Source organism: Lontra canadensis, unplaced genomic scaffold (genome assembly GCF_010015895.1).
Source record: "Lontra canadensis isolate GAN:19392208 unplaced genomic scaffold, GSC_riverotter_1.0 scaffold246, whole genome shotgun sequence".
NCBI lineage: Eukaryota > Metazoa > Chordata > Mammalia > Carnivora > Mustelidae > Lontra > Lontra canadensis.
The window spans coordinates 254158-268200 of record NW_022631240.1 but is presented as its reverse complement, the minus strand read 5'-3'; the positions used below and the strand labels follow the sequence as shown (position 1 = coordinate 268200).

Here is a 14043-nt window from a genome sequence, read left to right as displayed (position 1 = left end):
CCCTCTGTCTGTATCTTAAGGTTCTTCTCTGAAGTTCCTTAATCTAATTGCATCTTTTGTCATGTAGGAGAATATTCACTCTTCTGCCTATAAGGTTTTATTATTTAGAAGTTCTAAGGATTAAGAAGTGGGCATATCTTTTGGGGGCCCACCATTCAACCTGTTTCAGGGTTGAAACTTCCACTTTTGTTTCATCAGACTAGAGAACCAACAGAGGTTATACTAGAAGAAGAAGAAGGGAGAATTTTGTCCCTTTTCCCTAGAAAGCATTTGTCTTGTTGTTTCCTTCATCCATAGGGGCAAATCAGAAGTGTGTGCGCAAGTACAACTAAAGAGAAACTTATAAAGTCCAAGTAATTTGTGTTTATTATTTTGTGGCATTTTTGCCTGTCTTAGGGGATTTATTCCTGTTTTTAGGGAGCATTACCAAGTTATCCATTTTGAGCTGGCCTTTCCAAGTCTTTTCTGGTTAGAAAAGGTTTAGATAAATTATAGCAGGTTAAGTGCTTTCCCCTTCAGTGACCTTTGAATTTTAATTAAAGATTCACAGATCTAGAATCTCAGAGACTGGCTATTAAAGTAAGCTCAAGATCCACACTGTATAGGTGGAGAAATGGGGACTCTGAAAAGGTAAGTCTACATGGTAAACTCTGGAAGGAATTTTTTGAGACCAAAGGACTGGGGCGCCTCAGTGGCTCAGTTGTTAAGTGTCTGCCTTCAGCTTGGGTCATGATCTCGGGGTCCTGGAATCAACCCCCTCATCAGGATCCCTGCTTGGAAGGAAGCCTGCTTCTCCTTCTCCCATTCCCTCTGCTTGTGTTCCCTCTCTTGCTGTGTTTTTCTCTGTTAAATAAATAAGATATTTAAAAAAATGAGGCCAAAGGACTGAATATCACATTAGTGGTACTTTAATCTCTGAGAAACCAAGAGAGAGAGTGTGTGTGTGCATGCATGTGTGCGTGTGTGTGTGTTTGTGTGCGTGCGCGCGCATGCGCTATTTTGCCTGAGTAGTGTGGAAGAGAAAAAGCATTTGGGTTTTTTTGCAGGATGACATGTAGAAGTTAAAGTTAGAACAGCCACTTAAAGACAAGTCAAGTACCTAGACTGTACAAATGAAATGGCAGAGTCCTTGTTTATGAAGTGATTTAACCAAAAATTACACAGCCATTTAGTTGCAGAAGTAGGTAAAACTAGAATTTCAGGTCGCACTTTCCAATTTAGTGTTTCTTTTTCCATACCATGAGAATAGCTACTTTTACTATTAACTTACAGTATGGATCCTGAAAACACACAGTAGGGCACTTCTTTGCTTTGCACTGATGCTCGTACTTGAAGATTCAATGCTCCCATACTCTGCTCTCCCTCTGCCCTCCAGACCTATCTGCACAGTATGAAAGACCCATTGATTATCAATTGTTGGTGTCCCTCAGTAACATATTCCAACATTAATATAAAAGAAAGTGATCCAGGGCACCTGGGTGGCTCAGTGGGTTAAAGCCTCTGCCTTCAGCTTGGGTCATGATCCAGGGTCCTGGGATCCAGCCTGCATCAGGCTTTTTGCTCAGCAGGGAGCCTGCTTCCTCCTCTCTCTCTGCCTGCCTCTCTGCCTACTTATGATCTCTCTCTGTCAAATAAATAAATAAAATCTTAAAAAAAAAAGAAAGTGATCCCCATCTGGAAAGGTAAACCTAAGTTTCCTAAAGTGACTATCTCCAAAGACTAAATCCTCTAGTGAATTCCTCTCTTCTGTATTATCAGAGTTGCAACCACTTTGTGTATTTGTTTGCAACTTTGAGGCATAATCAACATACAGGAAACTGCATGTGTTTAAAGTATGAAAGTTGATTTTTGACAAATGATACTCATAAAGCCATCACCATAATTAAGAAACGTATCCAACACCCCCCAAATGTTCCTTATACCCTGTTGTAATATATCTCTCCTTTCCACCACCCTCCTCCTTTGCTGGCTGTTCCTGCCCTTCTTGACTTGGTTTCAACCCAGAAAAACAGCCATACTCTATGGATCTGAGCCAAATCCTCCTTTGAAAAGAAGCCAGACCCTCCCAATGATCTTTTTTTTGCAGTTGTACCCAAATAACCCCCAGACTAATCAAGGGCCTTAAGGAAGGAACACGGAGATTGAAACATTTCTATCAAGTGGAAGGAGAATTCTAAGTCTCAAATTACTTGAGGATAAAAAACTACTTGAAGGGGCTCCTGGGTGGCTCAGTAGGTTGGGCGACTGCCTTCAGCTCAGGTCATGATCCTGGAGTCCCAAGATCAAGTCTCACATTGGGATCCCTGCTCAGCAGGGGGTGGTCTGCTTCTCCCCTGATCCTCTCCCCTCTCATGCTCTCTTTCTCTCATTCTCTCTCAAATGAATAAATAAAATTTTAAAAAATTACTTGAAGATTTGGTGTGAAAACATGTTTCTTAAGGAAACTTTATTTTTCTTTTATAAAAAAGCATGAGTTTAAAAAGTAATGAAAATCTGCATAATCCCACCACCCTAGTTGAACACAGCCATTTGGCGAGTTTTTATTCCTGCTTCTTCCAACATCAGAAAAATAATTTCTTTATTGAAACCTACTTTAAAGATTTTATTTACTTATTTATTTACTTGAGAGAGGGGGGGAGGGAGTGTGTGTGAAAGAGAGAACAAGCAGAAGGAAGGGTCAGAGGGAGAGGGAGAAGCAGATTCCCCGCTAAGCAGGGAGTCCCATACAGGGCTCCATGTGGGGCTCCATCCCAGGACCATGAGATAATGACCTGAGCTGAAGGCAGATGCTTAACTGACTGAGCCACCCAGGTTATTGATACCTGCTTTAAATACAACTTTTTGAGCTTTGGTGTTTAACCTTCTTTTTCATACATACTTCCAAGCACACACCACTATAATATAGCCATAAAAACATAAAGTGTATATTTTTCTCAGGTCTCAGAGAAAGAACTGATATATCTTCTTAGAGGAAGTGGCTTCAAAATGCTATTAAGAACAAAAACTCTGTATTGTGGTTCTATCAGCAGGTTCTAGAAAATTTGATTCTATAAAAATAGAAAAATATTTCTTCTTTGTTGAACATAAGTTTATAACAGGAAAGAACAACCCCCAGAGAAATCCAACAGCTATAGCCAAAGATATTCTTTTGGTGAAACAATGTTAGGGATGAGGAAGCCAAGTACATATGTATACTCAGAACTTAGCTTCCTCATCCTTAAAATCTCTACCTCTCTCCTCAGTAGATTGGAAGGACCCATTTTTTTTAAATTAACATATAATGTATTATTTGCCCCAGGGTGAAGGACTCATTTTAATGCTAATTTTCTTTGTTCAGCACTCCAGATGGCCTACTGCCGATTAACATGCTATATATTTCACCCCATAGTTATTGGGAGTAATGAGGTGGAATAGAATGTGTGCTGGCCTGGGAGTCAAGAAATCCTAGCACAGTGCCTGGCACAGAGTAGACACTAAATAAATAATCATTCAATTTAGTAGACTTGTGTTCTAATCCTAGATTTTGCCATTAATTTACTGAAAAGTTGGTAACTTTTTGAAGAAAAAGAGAGCTTGAATTGATCTATCTTTATTACCTTCCCCCAATATCTAGACTTGGGCTAAGGAAAAAAAATTGGTTAACCAAGGATACTTAAGCCCCTCTAGTTTCTAGTTTCTTAAACTACAAAGTGGGAAGTAACAACTCTTTTCTATCTCATAAAGGATAAGGGTATTAGACCGGATAATATAGAAGTGTGAAAGTACATTGAAAAATATAAAATATTACACACATGTAAGATATTATTAAGATTATTGGTAGAAGCCCCAAATTCACTGACGGGGAGGGTAGGCAAGCTGAAAAACAAAGGGTTAGACCTGCATTTCTAGATCATAATTATCTGCTGGTGGGCAATTAAGAGAGCTGTATGCAACTTCAGTGACATAATCTGTTACCAAATGAATAGGAAGGGGCTTTGAGTTTGAATCCATCACTAGAGACTGCAAAAGATCATTTTTATGTAACTCAGAGTTCTCATCAGCATCCATGATTGTCTTGCTGCATATGTTTGAAAAATGAATGATTGTTTATATTTTCATTTCCCTATCAGCATAATGAGGCAATCAATAACTTCCTCATAAAAGTTTTGTGAAAAGGGGCACCTGGGTGGCTCAGTGGGTTAAAGCCTCTGCCTTCGGCTCAGGTCATGATCCCAGGGTCCTGGGATCGAGCCCCGCATCGGGCTCTCTGCTCAGCAGAGAGCCTGCTTCCACCTCTCTCTCTCTGCCTGCCTCTCTGCCTACTTGTGATCTCTGTCTGTCAAATAAATAAATAAAAAATCTTAAAAAAAAAAAAAAGTTTTGTGAAAATGTTTTAAGGAAAGGCAGAATATAACTCCAAGAGCCTAGATCAAGATAGAAAGGTTTTTTTTTTCTTTAATCTTTTCAAGACTACATGACATATCCCCAGGAGCAGCCATAGAAAATAAGCCCTCTTTCTGAGATAAATTTCTTATTCTTAACCCAAACACAGGTAGTTATGCTCAAGACTCTAATTTATTAAGAATTTTGAAGATGTATCTTGAAGGGGAAAATAAAGTTGTGTTTTGATTACTTTCCTACTTTAGTAAAACTTTCTTTTAAACCATCTCAATTTAAAATGATTCAAAGTCCAGGCTTCAGCCTGGACAAAGGCTTTGGCCTTTGACACGCAAACAGTATACTGGACCAACACCAAAAACCCCAGACAACTCTACTCATTGCATCCAAAGTTGTGTGTTCGGAACCTGTAAACTGCATCTCCTTGGGCCATACTGCATTGACATGACTTAATGCAAGTAACACTGAACAGTTTTATGGTGATAGTAAGGAGAGGCTATAGACCAGCACACTCTCCTTGTGCTTATGTTAACTCTGACTGCCACTGAACTATAACACTAAATAGAGTGTGAAAAGACAGAAAGGGGATTAGAGTTTGTTCCGTGTGTTGCAGAGCAACCTTTTTATTGACTCAACCAAGCTGTTTTGTTCTAGTCTGACTTCATTATTTTGGCAAGATTTGAAATTGACACTATAGGTTGGAAGTTCTAAGATGAGGTAATTGATGCCAGAAAATGACTGATTGATGAACAAAAAATACTCTTTCTATTTATTATTTTTAATAAGTGATAATGGATTCAGAATCATCTCTTGCTGATTTTTAAACATTTGTCTTGCTATGAAAATGCTGTTAGCTTTTGAATTAATCACTTGCAAAGGTAGCTACAGATGGATAAATTTCTGTTTATCTCCTCCACACCAAGACAGCATAAAACAACACATCCAGAATCAAATAACAAATACAAGTACACATACACAAATGTGCTTCCTTCCTGAACTGGTTTTTTTTTTTTACAATTTGTTCACAAGTAAGTTTCTGAAATTGTGAGTAGAGTTGCAAAGGCCTGTGATTGTAACATTTAATTATATAGTTTACCAGCAAGTTCCTAAGTGACTGCCATATAGCATAGCACACAACAGGAGTTTTCTGAGGATGATTTCTAAAATAAGTGACCTCTCAATTATCTTCAACCACTGCACATCCACTTGTTCTGAATACTGCCTCATGAGATGTTACATCCTGTCCTAACTCCTCTGCTGGTATCTTGGAGACCAAGAAGACAATGCTAAAGGGTGGAGGACTTTCCATTTTTCTTTGCCTTTTCTTTCATTCAGAGACTACGACCTGCTGTATCTCAATAGGCTGAAATCTACGAACAGCAGATGAGGTGTTGAATAAAGTGTTAGGTAGTTCCCCAGGGCTGATGGAGCCAGAATCACTTTGTACTGACCCTCCACTGTTCTCAAACTGGGAGATTTTCTTTTTGACCATCTTTCTCTCCTTGGCTCTGCGATTCTGAAACCAGATTTTCACCTGAAACAAAAAATGCTTTAGATTTAATGGAGCATCACACCAAATGCAGTTTTCATAGTTATTGCTGATATTGTATGGAGATTTTAGCATTTACAAAGCCCTATCACATGTATCACTTCATCTGAGGCTCCCAGTGACCTTGTGAAGTATACCTATTTAGCAGGTTAAAAAAAAATGCTGAGACAGAGAAGGAAAGTATCTTGCATGAGATGAAACTTTGAGATCAAATCCAGGGCTACTGATTCTAAATGCAGTGCTCTTTACATTACACCTCATCCACTGCCTCTGTTACACAGGTAGAAATAAATGATAGAATGGCAGATGCTGAGGTGTTGTGATAAAAGGGGAGGGATTTAAATAACAAAGTTGATTACTATTTGTCATTAAAAGTAACTTTCTAGTAATAAGTTTAATGAAACATAGAACTGGGTGAACAGGGTGATAAAATATTCTATCTCTTGCTGTGACGCCAATGTGCCTTCATACCTGGATGAAATGCAAGCTGCTTGGGATAGGTAGCACACTAATGGACTTTCCAATTCCAGCATTCTAAGATTCCAGGATTACTTCTAGACTTAAGCGAAAAAATATCAGATAGTTTTGTAATGTCAAAGTTTAGGTAAATGGAAACCATTGATTCTTGTCATGCTTCATTGAGTACCTACTGTATGCTAAATTTGAGGCAGGCATAGTAGAATTATACAGACCATTGAAAATTAAATTTCCTACCCTGAATAATAGAAAAACTTGGTCCAGGTAGCAGCACTGGTGTTCAGTTACTATTATAGTTTGACTGATGTGAACCAGATAATTGCCATGATTGCCAAATCACCACTTCATACATTGGTTGTGACTACTTGGGGAGTCAATCAAGGTTTTGACTTGACTGATTAACTTTATGGGAGTTTTAATTCTTCACCTCTTATGTTCCAACACTTTGCTTCTCCATCTGCATATTGCCTACCACATTCAGTTTTTAAAAAAACCACTGACCAATGAGACTAAACTAGGAGGTCCAGTAAAATGAATGTGGGCTTTAAGAGAGCTTGGATAGTGTCTTGGTCTTTTGTTTTACTTCCACTCTTGCTTATAGACTTCCCTAAAACCTCAGCCTATTGAAATAACTGTTTAAGACATGTTGGTGGTACTTCCAGTGTACCTGTCTTTCAGAAAGGCCCAGGTTGACTGCCAATTCTGATTTTCTCCGAATGGTGATGTATCTATTGCAGTGGAATTCCTTCTCTAGCTCCAGTCTTTGATGTTGTGTGTAAACCATACGATACTTTTCTTTTGTCCTGGTTTTCCCTGTTAGGGGAGAAAGTAATATGTTTAATCACATTTTACTTCTTTGGAGATTGTTTTGGTTAAAGGAATCACAACTATACTTCCCATCCTTATCTATTACTTTTGAATATGAAACAAGTACATTTTTAAACCAAATATGTGATATATCCACTTTTCCATTAAATTCTTTATTATCTGTGGTATATATGTATATATAAAACCTATCACACCACCGTTGACCTATTTACACCACAGCATTTTATTTTTTATTTTTCTTTAAAGATTTATTTATTTATTTATTTGACAGGCAGAGATCACAAGCAGGCAGAGAGGCAGGCAGAGAGAAGGGGGGAAGCAGGCTCTCCACCAAGCAGAGAGCCCGATGTGGGGCTCGATTCCAGGACTCTGGGATCATGACCTGAGCCGAAGGCAGAGGCTTTAACCCACTGAGCCACCCAGGTGCCCCGCATTTTATTTTTTTTTAAAGCAAACACTTAATCCATGATTTTCATTCCCTCCCTTCCTGCTCGTAGAAGGAACATATAGCATACATATAATTTCCTTTATATTTTATGCAGTTCATTTTTACCATTTCTTATTGAACCCCTCACCTACACTTTTGAATTATGCAGAGTATGTCTCATCCCCATTTTGAAATAAGAAACCTGAGGCTCAGTGTAGGTAAGTAAATGGTTTTGTGCTAGTGAACTGAAGTGCTGGGACCTAAACATATACCTCGACTCTCAGTCCAGTATGCTAAATGTTATTCCCAGTTTAAAGATGCTGGGAAGCATAAGAATGGCCCAAGTATGGCAAACTATTCTGTGATCCTGACATTATTAGCTGCATATATTCTAGTTATGTATATACTCTATAGAGAATTTTGTTTGGATAATAATTTTAAAGAAAGCATTTATTGTCACTTAGATTCTGTTCTAGGATAGCTCCTATTATCTACTAGAAAAAATTTTGTGTGTGTGAGCATCTTAAATCAACTTTCATTCCCAAGTGGCTAATCAATGGGGGAAGAAAGAGGTGTTGACTTAAGCAGAATGAAATGAGTATTCTCATATTCTTTGAAAGGATATACAAACACTTGCTTTGTGTTACAGCATTTAACTAATTTCTCATGCCCTTCCTCAGAGTTTTATTCCTCCTTTCAAATTTTCCAAAGATGATTAGGAATGTTCCTTTTCTTTTCAATATTTCTAACTCCCTCCAGGACCTTTCTCCTTTTCTCTATGGCATTTGGCAAACTGCTTCTGATCTTCCCTGGTTGTTTTTGATGTAAGGTTTTGGGGAGCGATCTGTAGGACAAAGGTTTCTTTAAAGTGGTTCTCTAAACCCCATTGAGGTGTTAAGAAGCAGCACAGGCCTAACAAAGGAGCTACATAGCATCAGATCCCATCCTGAACCCTCTTTACATTCAGGAACACCAGCCGGTTGGTTTGAAATTTACAAGCCCTAAACAAATGCCAGACACTCTTTCATCTCCAGGAAAGAAAAAAAAGAGACATGAATGTAGAAACAAATTCTGGATGAGAGATATGTTTTAGTATTAAACTTAATGGCTGAATAACTCATGGACTAATGAACTAAACTATACTTTTCTCCCTGAAAATTGAAAATTATGAGCACTAGTCAGTTAACCTACCTGGAAGGCCCAAAATTTGAGCTGGTTTTTTAAATCCAAACAGAAATCCAGGAAACCAGGGGTCTGGCATTTGATTATTTACAGAGGCAGAATGTATATTTGAAATCACAATGAAATCTTGGAGGTTTAATTTATTTCCAGAACCTCATATCTTGGGATCAAAATATATATTTTAAGAGATGTCTCCTTAAACCCTTTCTAGTCCCAAGATAACTGAGTATTTAAATTCTAACTTGAAGTAGAAGTTAAAATTCAACTTGTACATGTCTGTATTTTCTGCTCTTTGATAATCAGTAAATATAACCAGACCTCAAGAAAGAACTCTGGAAGGTTGTTGTCCTTCCCCACCCCCATTGGTCATAAATTCCCCTCTTGCAGTTTCTTCTAAGGACAATAAAATCAAGACCAGGCTTCTTTATTTGCCATGAAAATCCTCACCCTTTCCGGCAATATAACCCATGAAGAAAGGAGGGATGAGGAAGAGCCAGCTGCATATCAAAGCCATGTGAAGTGTTAAAAAGAGTCTGTTGCCTCAGTCTGACAGATAAGACCTCAAACCTCAAGAAGATGTAGCTCAGGGGAAATATTGACTACACATTTTGTAAAGAGAAATGAATTCCTCCTATATCCCTTTTCCTGAACTCTTCTTTCTTCTGTCTCATTGCCTCTGCCCCTTGAATGATGAAATTGGACTGACTGGGATTTGGACATCTTCTAGTAGAGAATAATGTCCATATATTCATATCAAACCAAAGCAAAGAGAATGAAAACCAGTTTCGTTCTATAGGAAATACAATGCAATTGACCCCATCTTAATGACTTTCTATCTTAAGATAATCTTTTGCTGTTTTAGTTAAAAATTGCATCCAAATTTATTTAAAACATTGTCCAGCAAAATGGTCAAAACCAAGGAACACAATGATAATCTTCAAGAATAATTAAGCAATTTTCTGAAGTATATTACTTGAGTAAAGCCTTTTTAAATTAACATATAAAATATTATTGGCCCTAGGGGTACAGGTCTGTGAATCGCCAGGTTTACACACTTCACAGCACTCACCATAGCACATACACTCCCCAATGTCCATAATCCCACCACCCTCTCCCTACCCTCCCAACCCTCAGTTTGTTTTGAGATTAAGAGTAATTGAGTAAAGCCTTTTAAGTATAACTTTCTCAGTGTTTTGTCCAGTGGCTTAATCAGAATCACTCAGTTACTTAATTCTCTCCCCATCTTCCCCACTCCTAACAAAAAAGCCTTTCTCCAGCTCTGCTTAGATAATTACCTTGCGGAAACTTATCCAAGACTACTACTCTGGGTAATAGAAAAAATGAAAAAAATAATTCCTAGCTGTAATGCACTGACAATGTTTAAAATATGAAGATACTAAACTTTTCACAGAACCTTTCTGCAGGTTCTTCTTCATGTAATCTTTAAAGTGAGATGTGTAGGGGCGCCTGGGTGGCTTAGTTGTTAAGCATCTGCCTTCGGCTCAGGTCATGATCCCAGAGTACTGGAATCAAGCCTGCATCTGGCTACCTGCTCAGTGGGAAGCCTGCTTCTCCCTCTGCCACTTCCCCGGCTTGTGTTCCCTCTTTCGCTGTCTCTCTCTGTCAAATAAATGAATAAAATCTTTAAAAAAATTAAAAAATAAAATAAGATGTGTATTGGAACAGACCACTTAGAGAACAATGTGTAAATAAAAATATCTTTCTTTTTAATCAAATCACCTAGGGGACAGACATTTACTCTGTCAGTCCCCTTTCCTTAGAAAATCAAATGTGAAGATATTCACTATGAAATGTTTCTGATTGTTCCCTAATATGTGTATTTGTCTTTCTTTGGCTTAAGGTTATTTAAAATAATCTTCAGTAATGGAAAGACATTTTTATCTGATTACCTTAATCAGAGAGGGGTTACTTCTATTTTGCAGTTCATCTAATTATCTCCTCAGCCATAAGCCAAATGTTGTCCCACAATACTACAGAGTGATGTAAAATATTTAGGAGGATCTGACTCATTCATTCATTTAACAAATATTTGTTAAACACTATGTACTAAGCATACCAGTGTGTGCATTTTGGCTCAGAGTGGTCCACTGAGGAGATCAGCTTAATATTTTTGTGTATAATTCATAACCTGAGATCCATAGAAGGGCTTCAGTGGATCTATGCATCTCCCAAAATTATTTTTAAAATGATTGTGTGTGTGTGTGTGTGTGTGTGTGTGTATGCACATGCATGTGGGTGCAAGTATGTACACTTTTGTGCATTTTTCTGGGGATAATGTCAATACTTCTCATTATATTCTTGAACTGCTACTAAATCTGCTACAAATCGGGCTACAAGCATATAGCAAAAAGATAATTTTAACTTATAAGACATTAAAATGAAATAAAGACAGACTCTAATAAAGCCTCATCTACAAGATAAGCTGCCAGGAGTCAGAGGGGTTCCAAAATATTTCAATTTTAAATTTTTCAATAGAATTTGGAGAGAAAACCTTGTGAAGGTGGCATTGTACAGCCAGGTTTAAAGGTTTGTGATGAAGATATCACAAACCAAGGAGTCCCTTTCTAAACTTCCCCTGGCACCAGCATTACCCAAGAGGGAGACCAAGCTCATAAAAACAAATGCAAATGGAAGGCTTTTAAGAGAGAAACCTCTCATGTTTTCTCTCATAAATAAAAATTCAAGACTCAAGAAAATTTCTTTTGCCATTCCCTCCTCCATTGTTCTCTCTTCCAAACATACTAATAACTTTTCTAAAGCATTTCAAAGCAATCTTGGACTGAGAGCAGATACTTTTTTACTTTTGCGTCTTTTGCTGATCTTAGGGCTTAGTAAATGGATGTGAATTACAACCCTAAGATTAGATGTAATAACAGCCCCGGAGTGCCCCACCTTAACCTTATCTTTTATTCTACTTCACCAGCTGACTCACCCATATTTTTAAAAATGAGGATTTATTTCCAAACACTTTAAAGCCAAGTGTTTAAGCTCTACTCTTAATTTGGGATTGCTCTCCTAGTAATGTCCCAATCAACCGAACTGCCTCCTTCCGGCTAAGCATCCTCCTAATGGTAAAAGTTGGTTCCTTCGCATTCTCCTGCCTTTGCTTTTTGAAGGGGAGAAAAAGTGCAGAAACTGTGAACAAAAGTATAATCATTATTGACAAATGCTATTGAAATTCATTTCCTCTTCAGAGGGATAAAAATGATAGAGTTAAATTTTACTGATTTTCCCTAAGGACAGAGAGTGATAGGTTGGAATAATAAAATATGATAAAAGAACAACTACAGCTGAAAACAAACATCTCTCCGCCTCCCCCCATCCAAGATTAAAACAGAGTGCCCATTTCCCCTGCCTGGGCTCCCAGCAACAACACACTGCTTGCTGGTACCAGCGTGGGTCAGCATTAGGCCAGAATTTCTGGGCCTTCCTGCACTCCATTACAGACCTACATCCTGACCCTGTGTCTCCAGAAGCCTTCCTGCACAGTATGAAGTCCTTAACCATCTATTAGTGCGGGGACTGATACTCTGCATGCCCAGGGATGTTAGAGTTGAGTAGCTTATTATGTCCCAGCAGTGTGCTGCTGCCTTTTCACCTGACTCAACACTTCCATTGGCAGAAAGGACTTTGAAAGAAGGCAATGGATTTGAGTCTAGCTTGCCTCTGCCAACTTGAGTGAAGGAAGATGCAGCTACCTTGAAAGGACCGGATGACAAGGCCATTTTGCCATTGGGGCTTTTGTGGCTTAACTGAAGGGTCCAGCCAAGTACCATGAAACCAAAGTTGAGTATCATTAGCATTTGAGGGGAGCAGACCTTCCTAGAAGGGGAAGGGTTTTAAATGGAAATGGCAAGTACCAGTGACTGCACTGGGATGGTGGCTATCCTCTTGCCTCACTCACCCATTGACCTTTCCTGTGCATCTGTTTTCCCACGTGGGCAACTACAGGGTTGGATCCTGATCCTTGTGGCTCAGTGTGTCCATTGTCCACCATCTTGTTCCCTTGACACATCAGAAAATGATGAAAGGGGCACCTGGGTGGCTCAGGGGGTTAAGCCTCTGCCTTCAGCTCAGGTCATGATCTTGGGGTCCTGGGATCGAGCCCTGCATCAGGATCCCTGCTCAGCGGGGAGCCTGTTTCCCCCTTTCTCTCTGCCTGCCTCTCTGCCTACTTGTGATCTCTGTCTGTCAAATAAATAAATAAAATCTTAAAAAAAAAAGAAAAGAAAACAATGAAAACTCTCCTAAGGTCAGTTTTGTTCCAAGCACTGCACTCTTCGGTTTTAAGCAGAGGCACACGCAAGGGAGGTCACTAATGAGAGGGGGATCTTGGGCACTCAACCATGCAGTAGTCCTTAGCTAAACTGTCCCTGGAGAGGCCTGAGAAGCAGAAGGACAGACAGGCCAATGGAAGTAGAAGCCAAGCAAAGGAAGGAAAAGTGTGAAGGCATTGGTATCGATTACTCACCCGTCACCTGCACTGTCTTGCGCATCCATGCATAAGGGCTGTGGCGACTTCTGTTGGAAGAACTGGCATCCACAACGTCGGCATTTATGGGGGACAGTGACTCGCTGGCTGGGGCTACCAGGCTGACTCTGCTGCTCCCCCAGCCGGCAGGGCCCAAACTGCTGTATTCCTGAGAGCCAAAAGAGGAAGGGCTCGAGGTAAAATCGTTCATGGGCACCGTGCCTATTGTACTGGATGGCCCTGGGTACACATTCCAGTCTTCTCGAGGGGGACTACAGGGTGAACCCCAGACCCCCAGCGACGGCCCGTGAGGATCCATGTTGGGCATATGGGGATACCCCATGTAGTGCGCATAGGCAGGGGCCCCCGTGAAGTTGGAAGCTGGCAGGGAACTCCCACCACTCCCAGTGCTGCCAGTCCTGGCGGTTTCTCCTCCCGCGGGGCTCCTAAGAGTGCCCAGGTCCATGCCTGCTTCTTTTTCCAAAAGGCAGCTTCTGTACATAGTGGCTTGAGTACGAGGAAGGAGCTCCCTAGGCCATTCTGAAATTCTTGTAAGACCCTAGCCCGACTTTGAGAAGCAGCAGAGAATCAATACGTCAGTCAGTAGCTGTGCTGCACACCCTCCTGTGCCTCTCAGACCATTCCATCTGCGTTATCTACCCCTCAGGTTTCCAGGTGACTGGTAGCCCAGTATAGATGGGCCACCAATGG

General features: G+C 39.8%; 1 protein-coding gene across 1 annotated transcript; it reads right to left on the bottom strand.

Annotated features, from left to right (window-relative positions):
- Nucleotides 1–5704: 5704 nt before the first annotated feature.
- Nucleotides 5705–13834, bottom strand: CDX4 (caudal type homeobox 4). The gene is made up of 3 exons (XM_032849763.1): nucleotides 13333–13834; nucleotides 7071–7216; nucleotides 5705–5911 (listed from the first exon to the last, which is right to left on the bottom strand). Exons 1-3 carry the CDS (start codon nucleotides 13832–13834, stop codon nucleotides 5705–5707), a joined length of 855 nt encoding a protein of 284 aa, XP_032705654.1.
- Nucleotides 13835–14043: the final 209 nt, after the last annotated feature.

Bases quoted from the DNA above. Each gene is read 5' to 3' on its own strand.
- CDX4 (XM_032849763.1), bottom strand. From the start codon at position 13,834: ATGTACAGAAGCTGCCTTTTGGAAAAAGAAGCAGGCATGGACCTGGGC. The intron at 7,217-13,332 runs GTGAGTAATCGA...CTCCCCTAACAG, and splicing joins CAAGACAGTGCAGGTGACGG to GGAAAACCAGGACAAAAGAA. The intron at 5,912-7,070 runs GTACACTGGAAG...TTTTTGTTTCAG, and splicing joins TGGGCCTTTCTGAAAGACAG to GTGAAAATCTGGTTTCAGAA.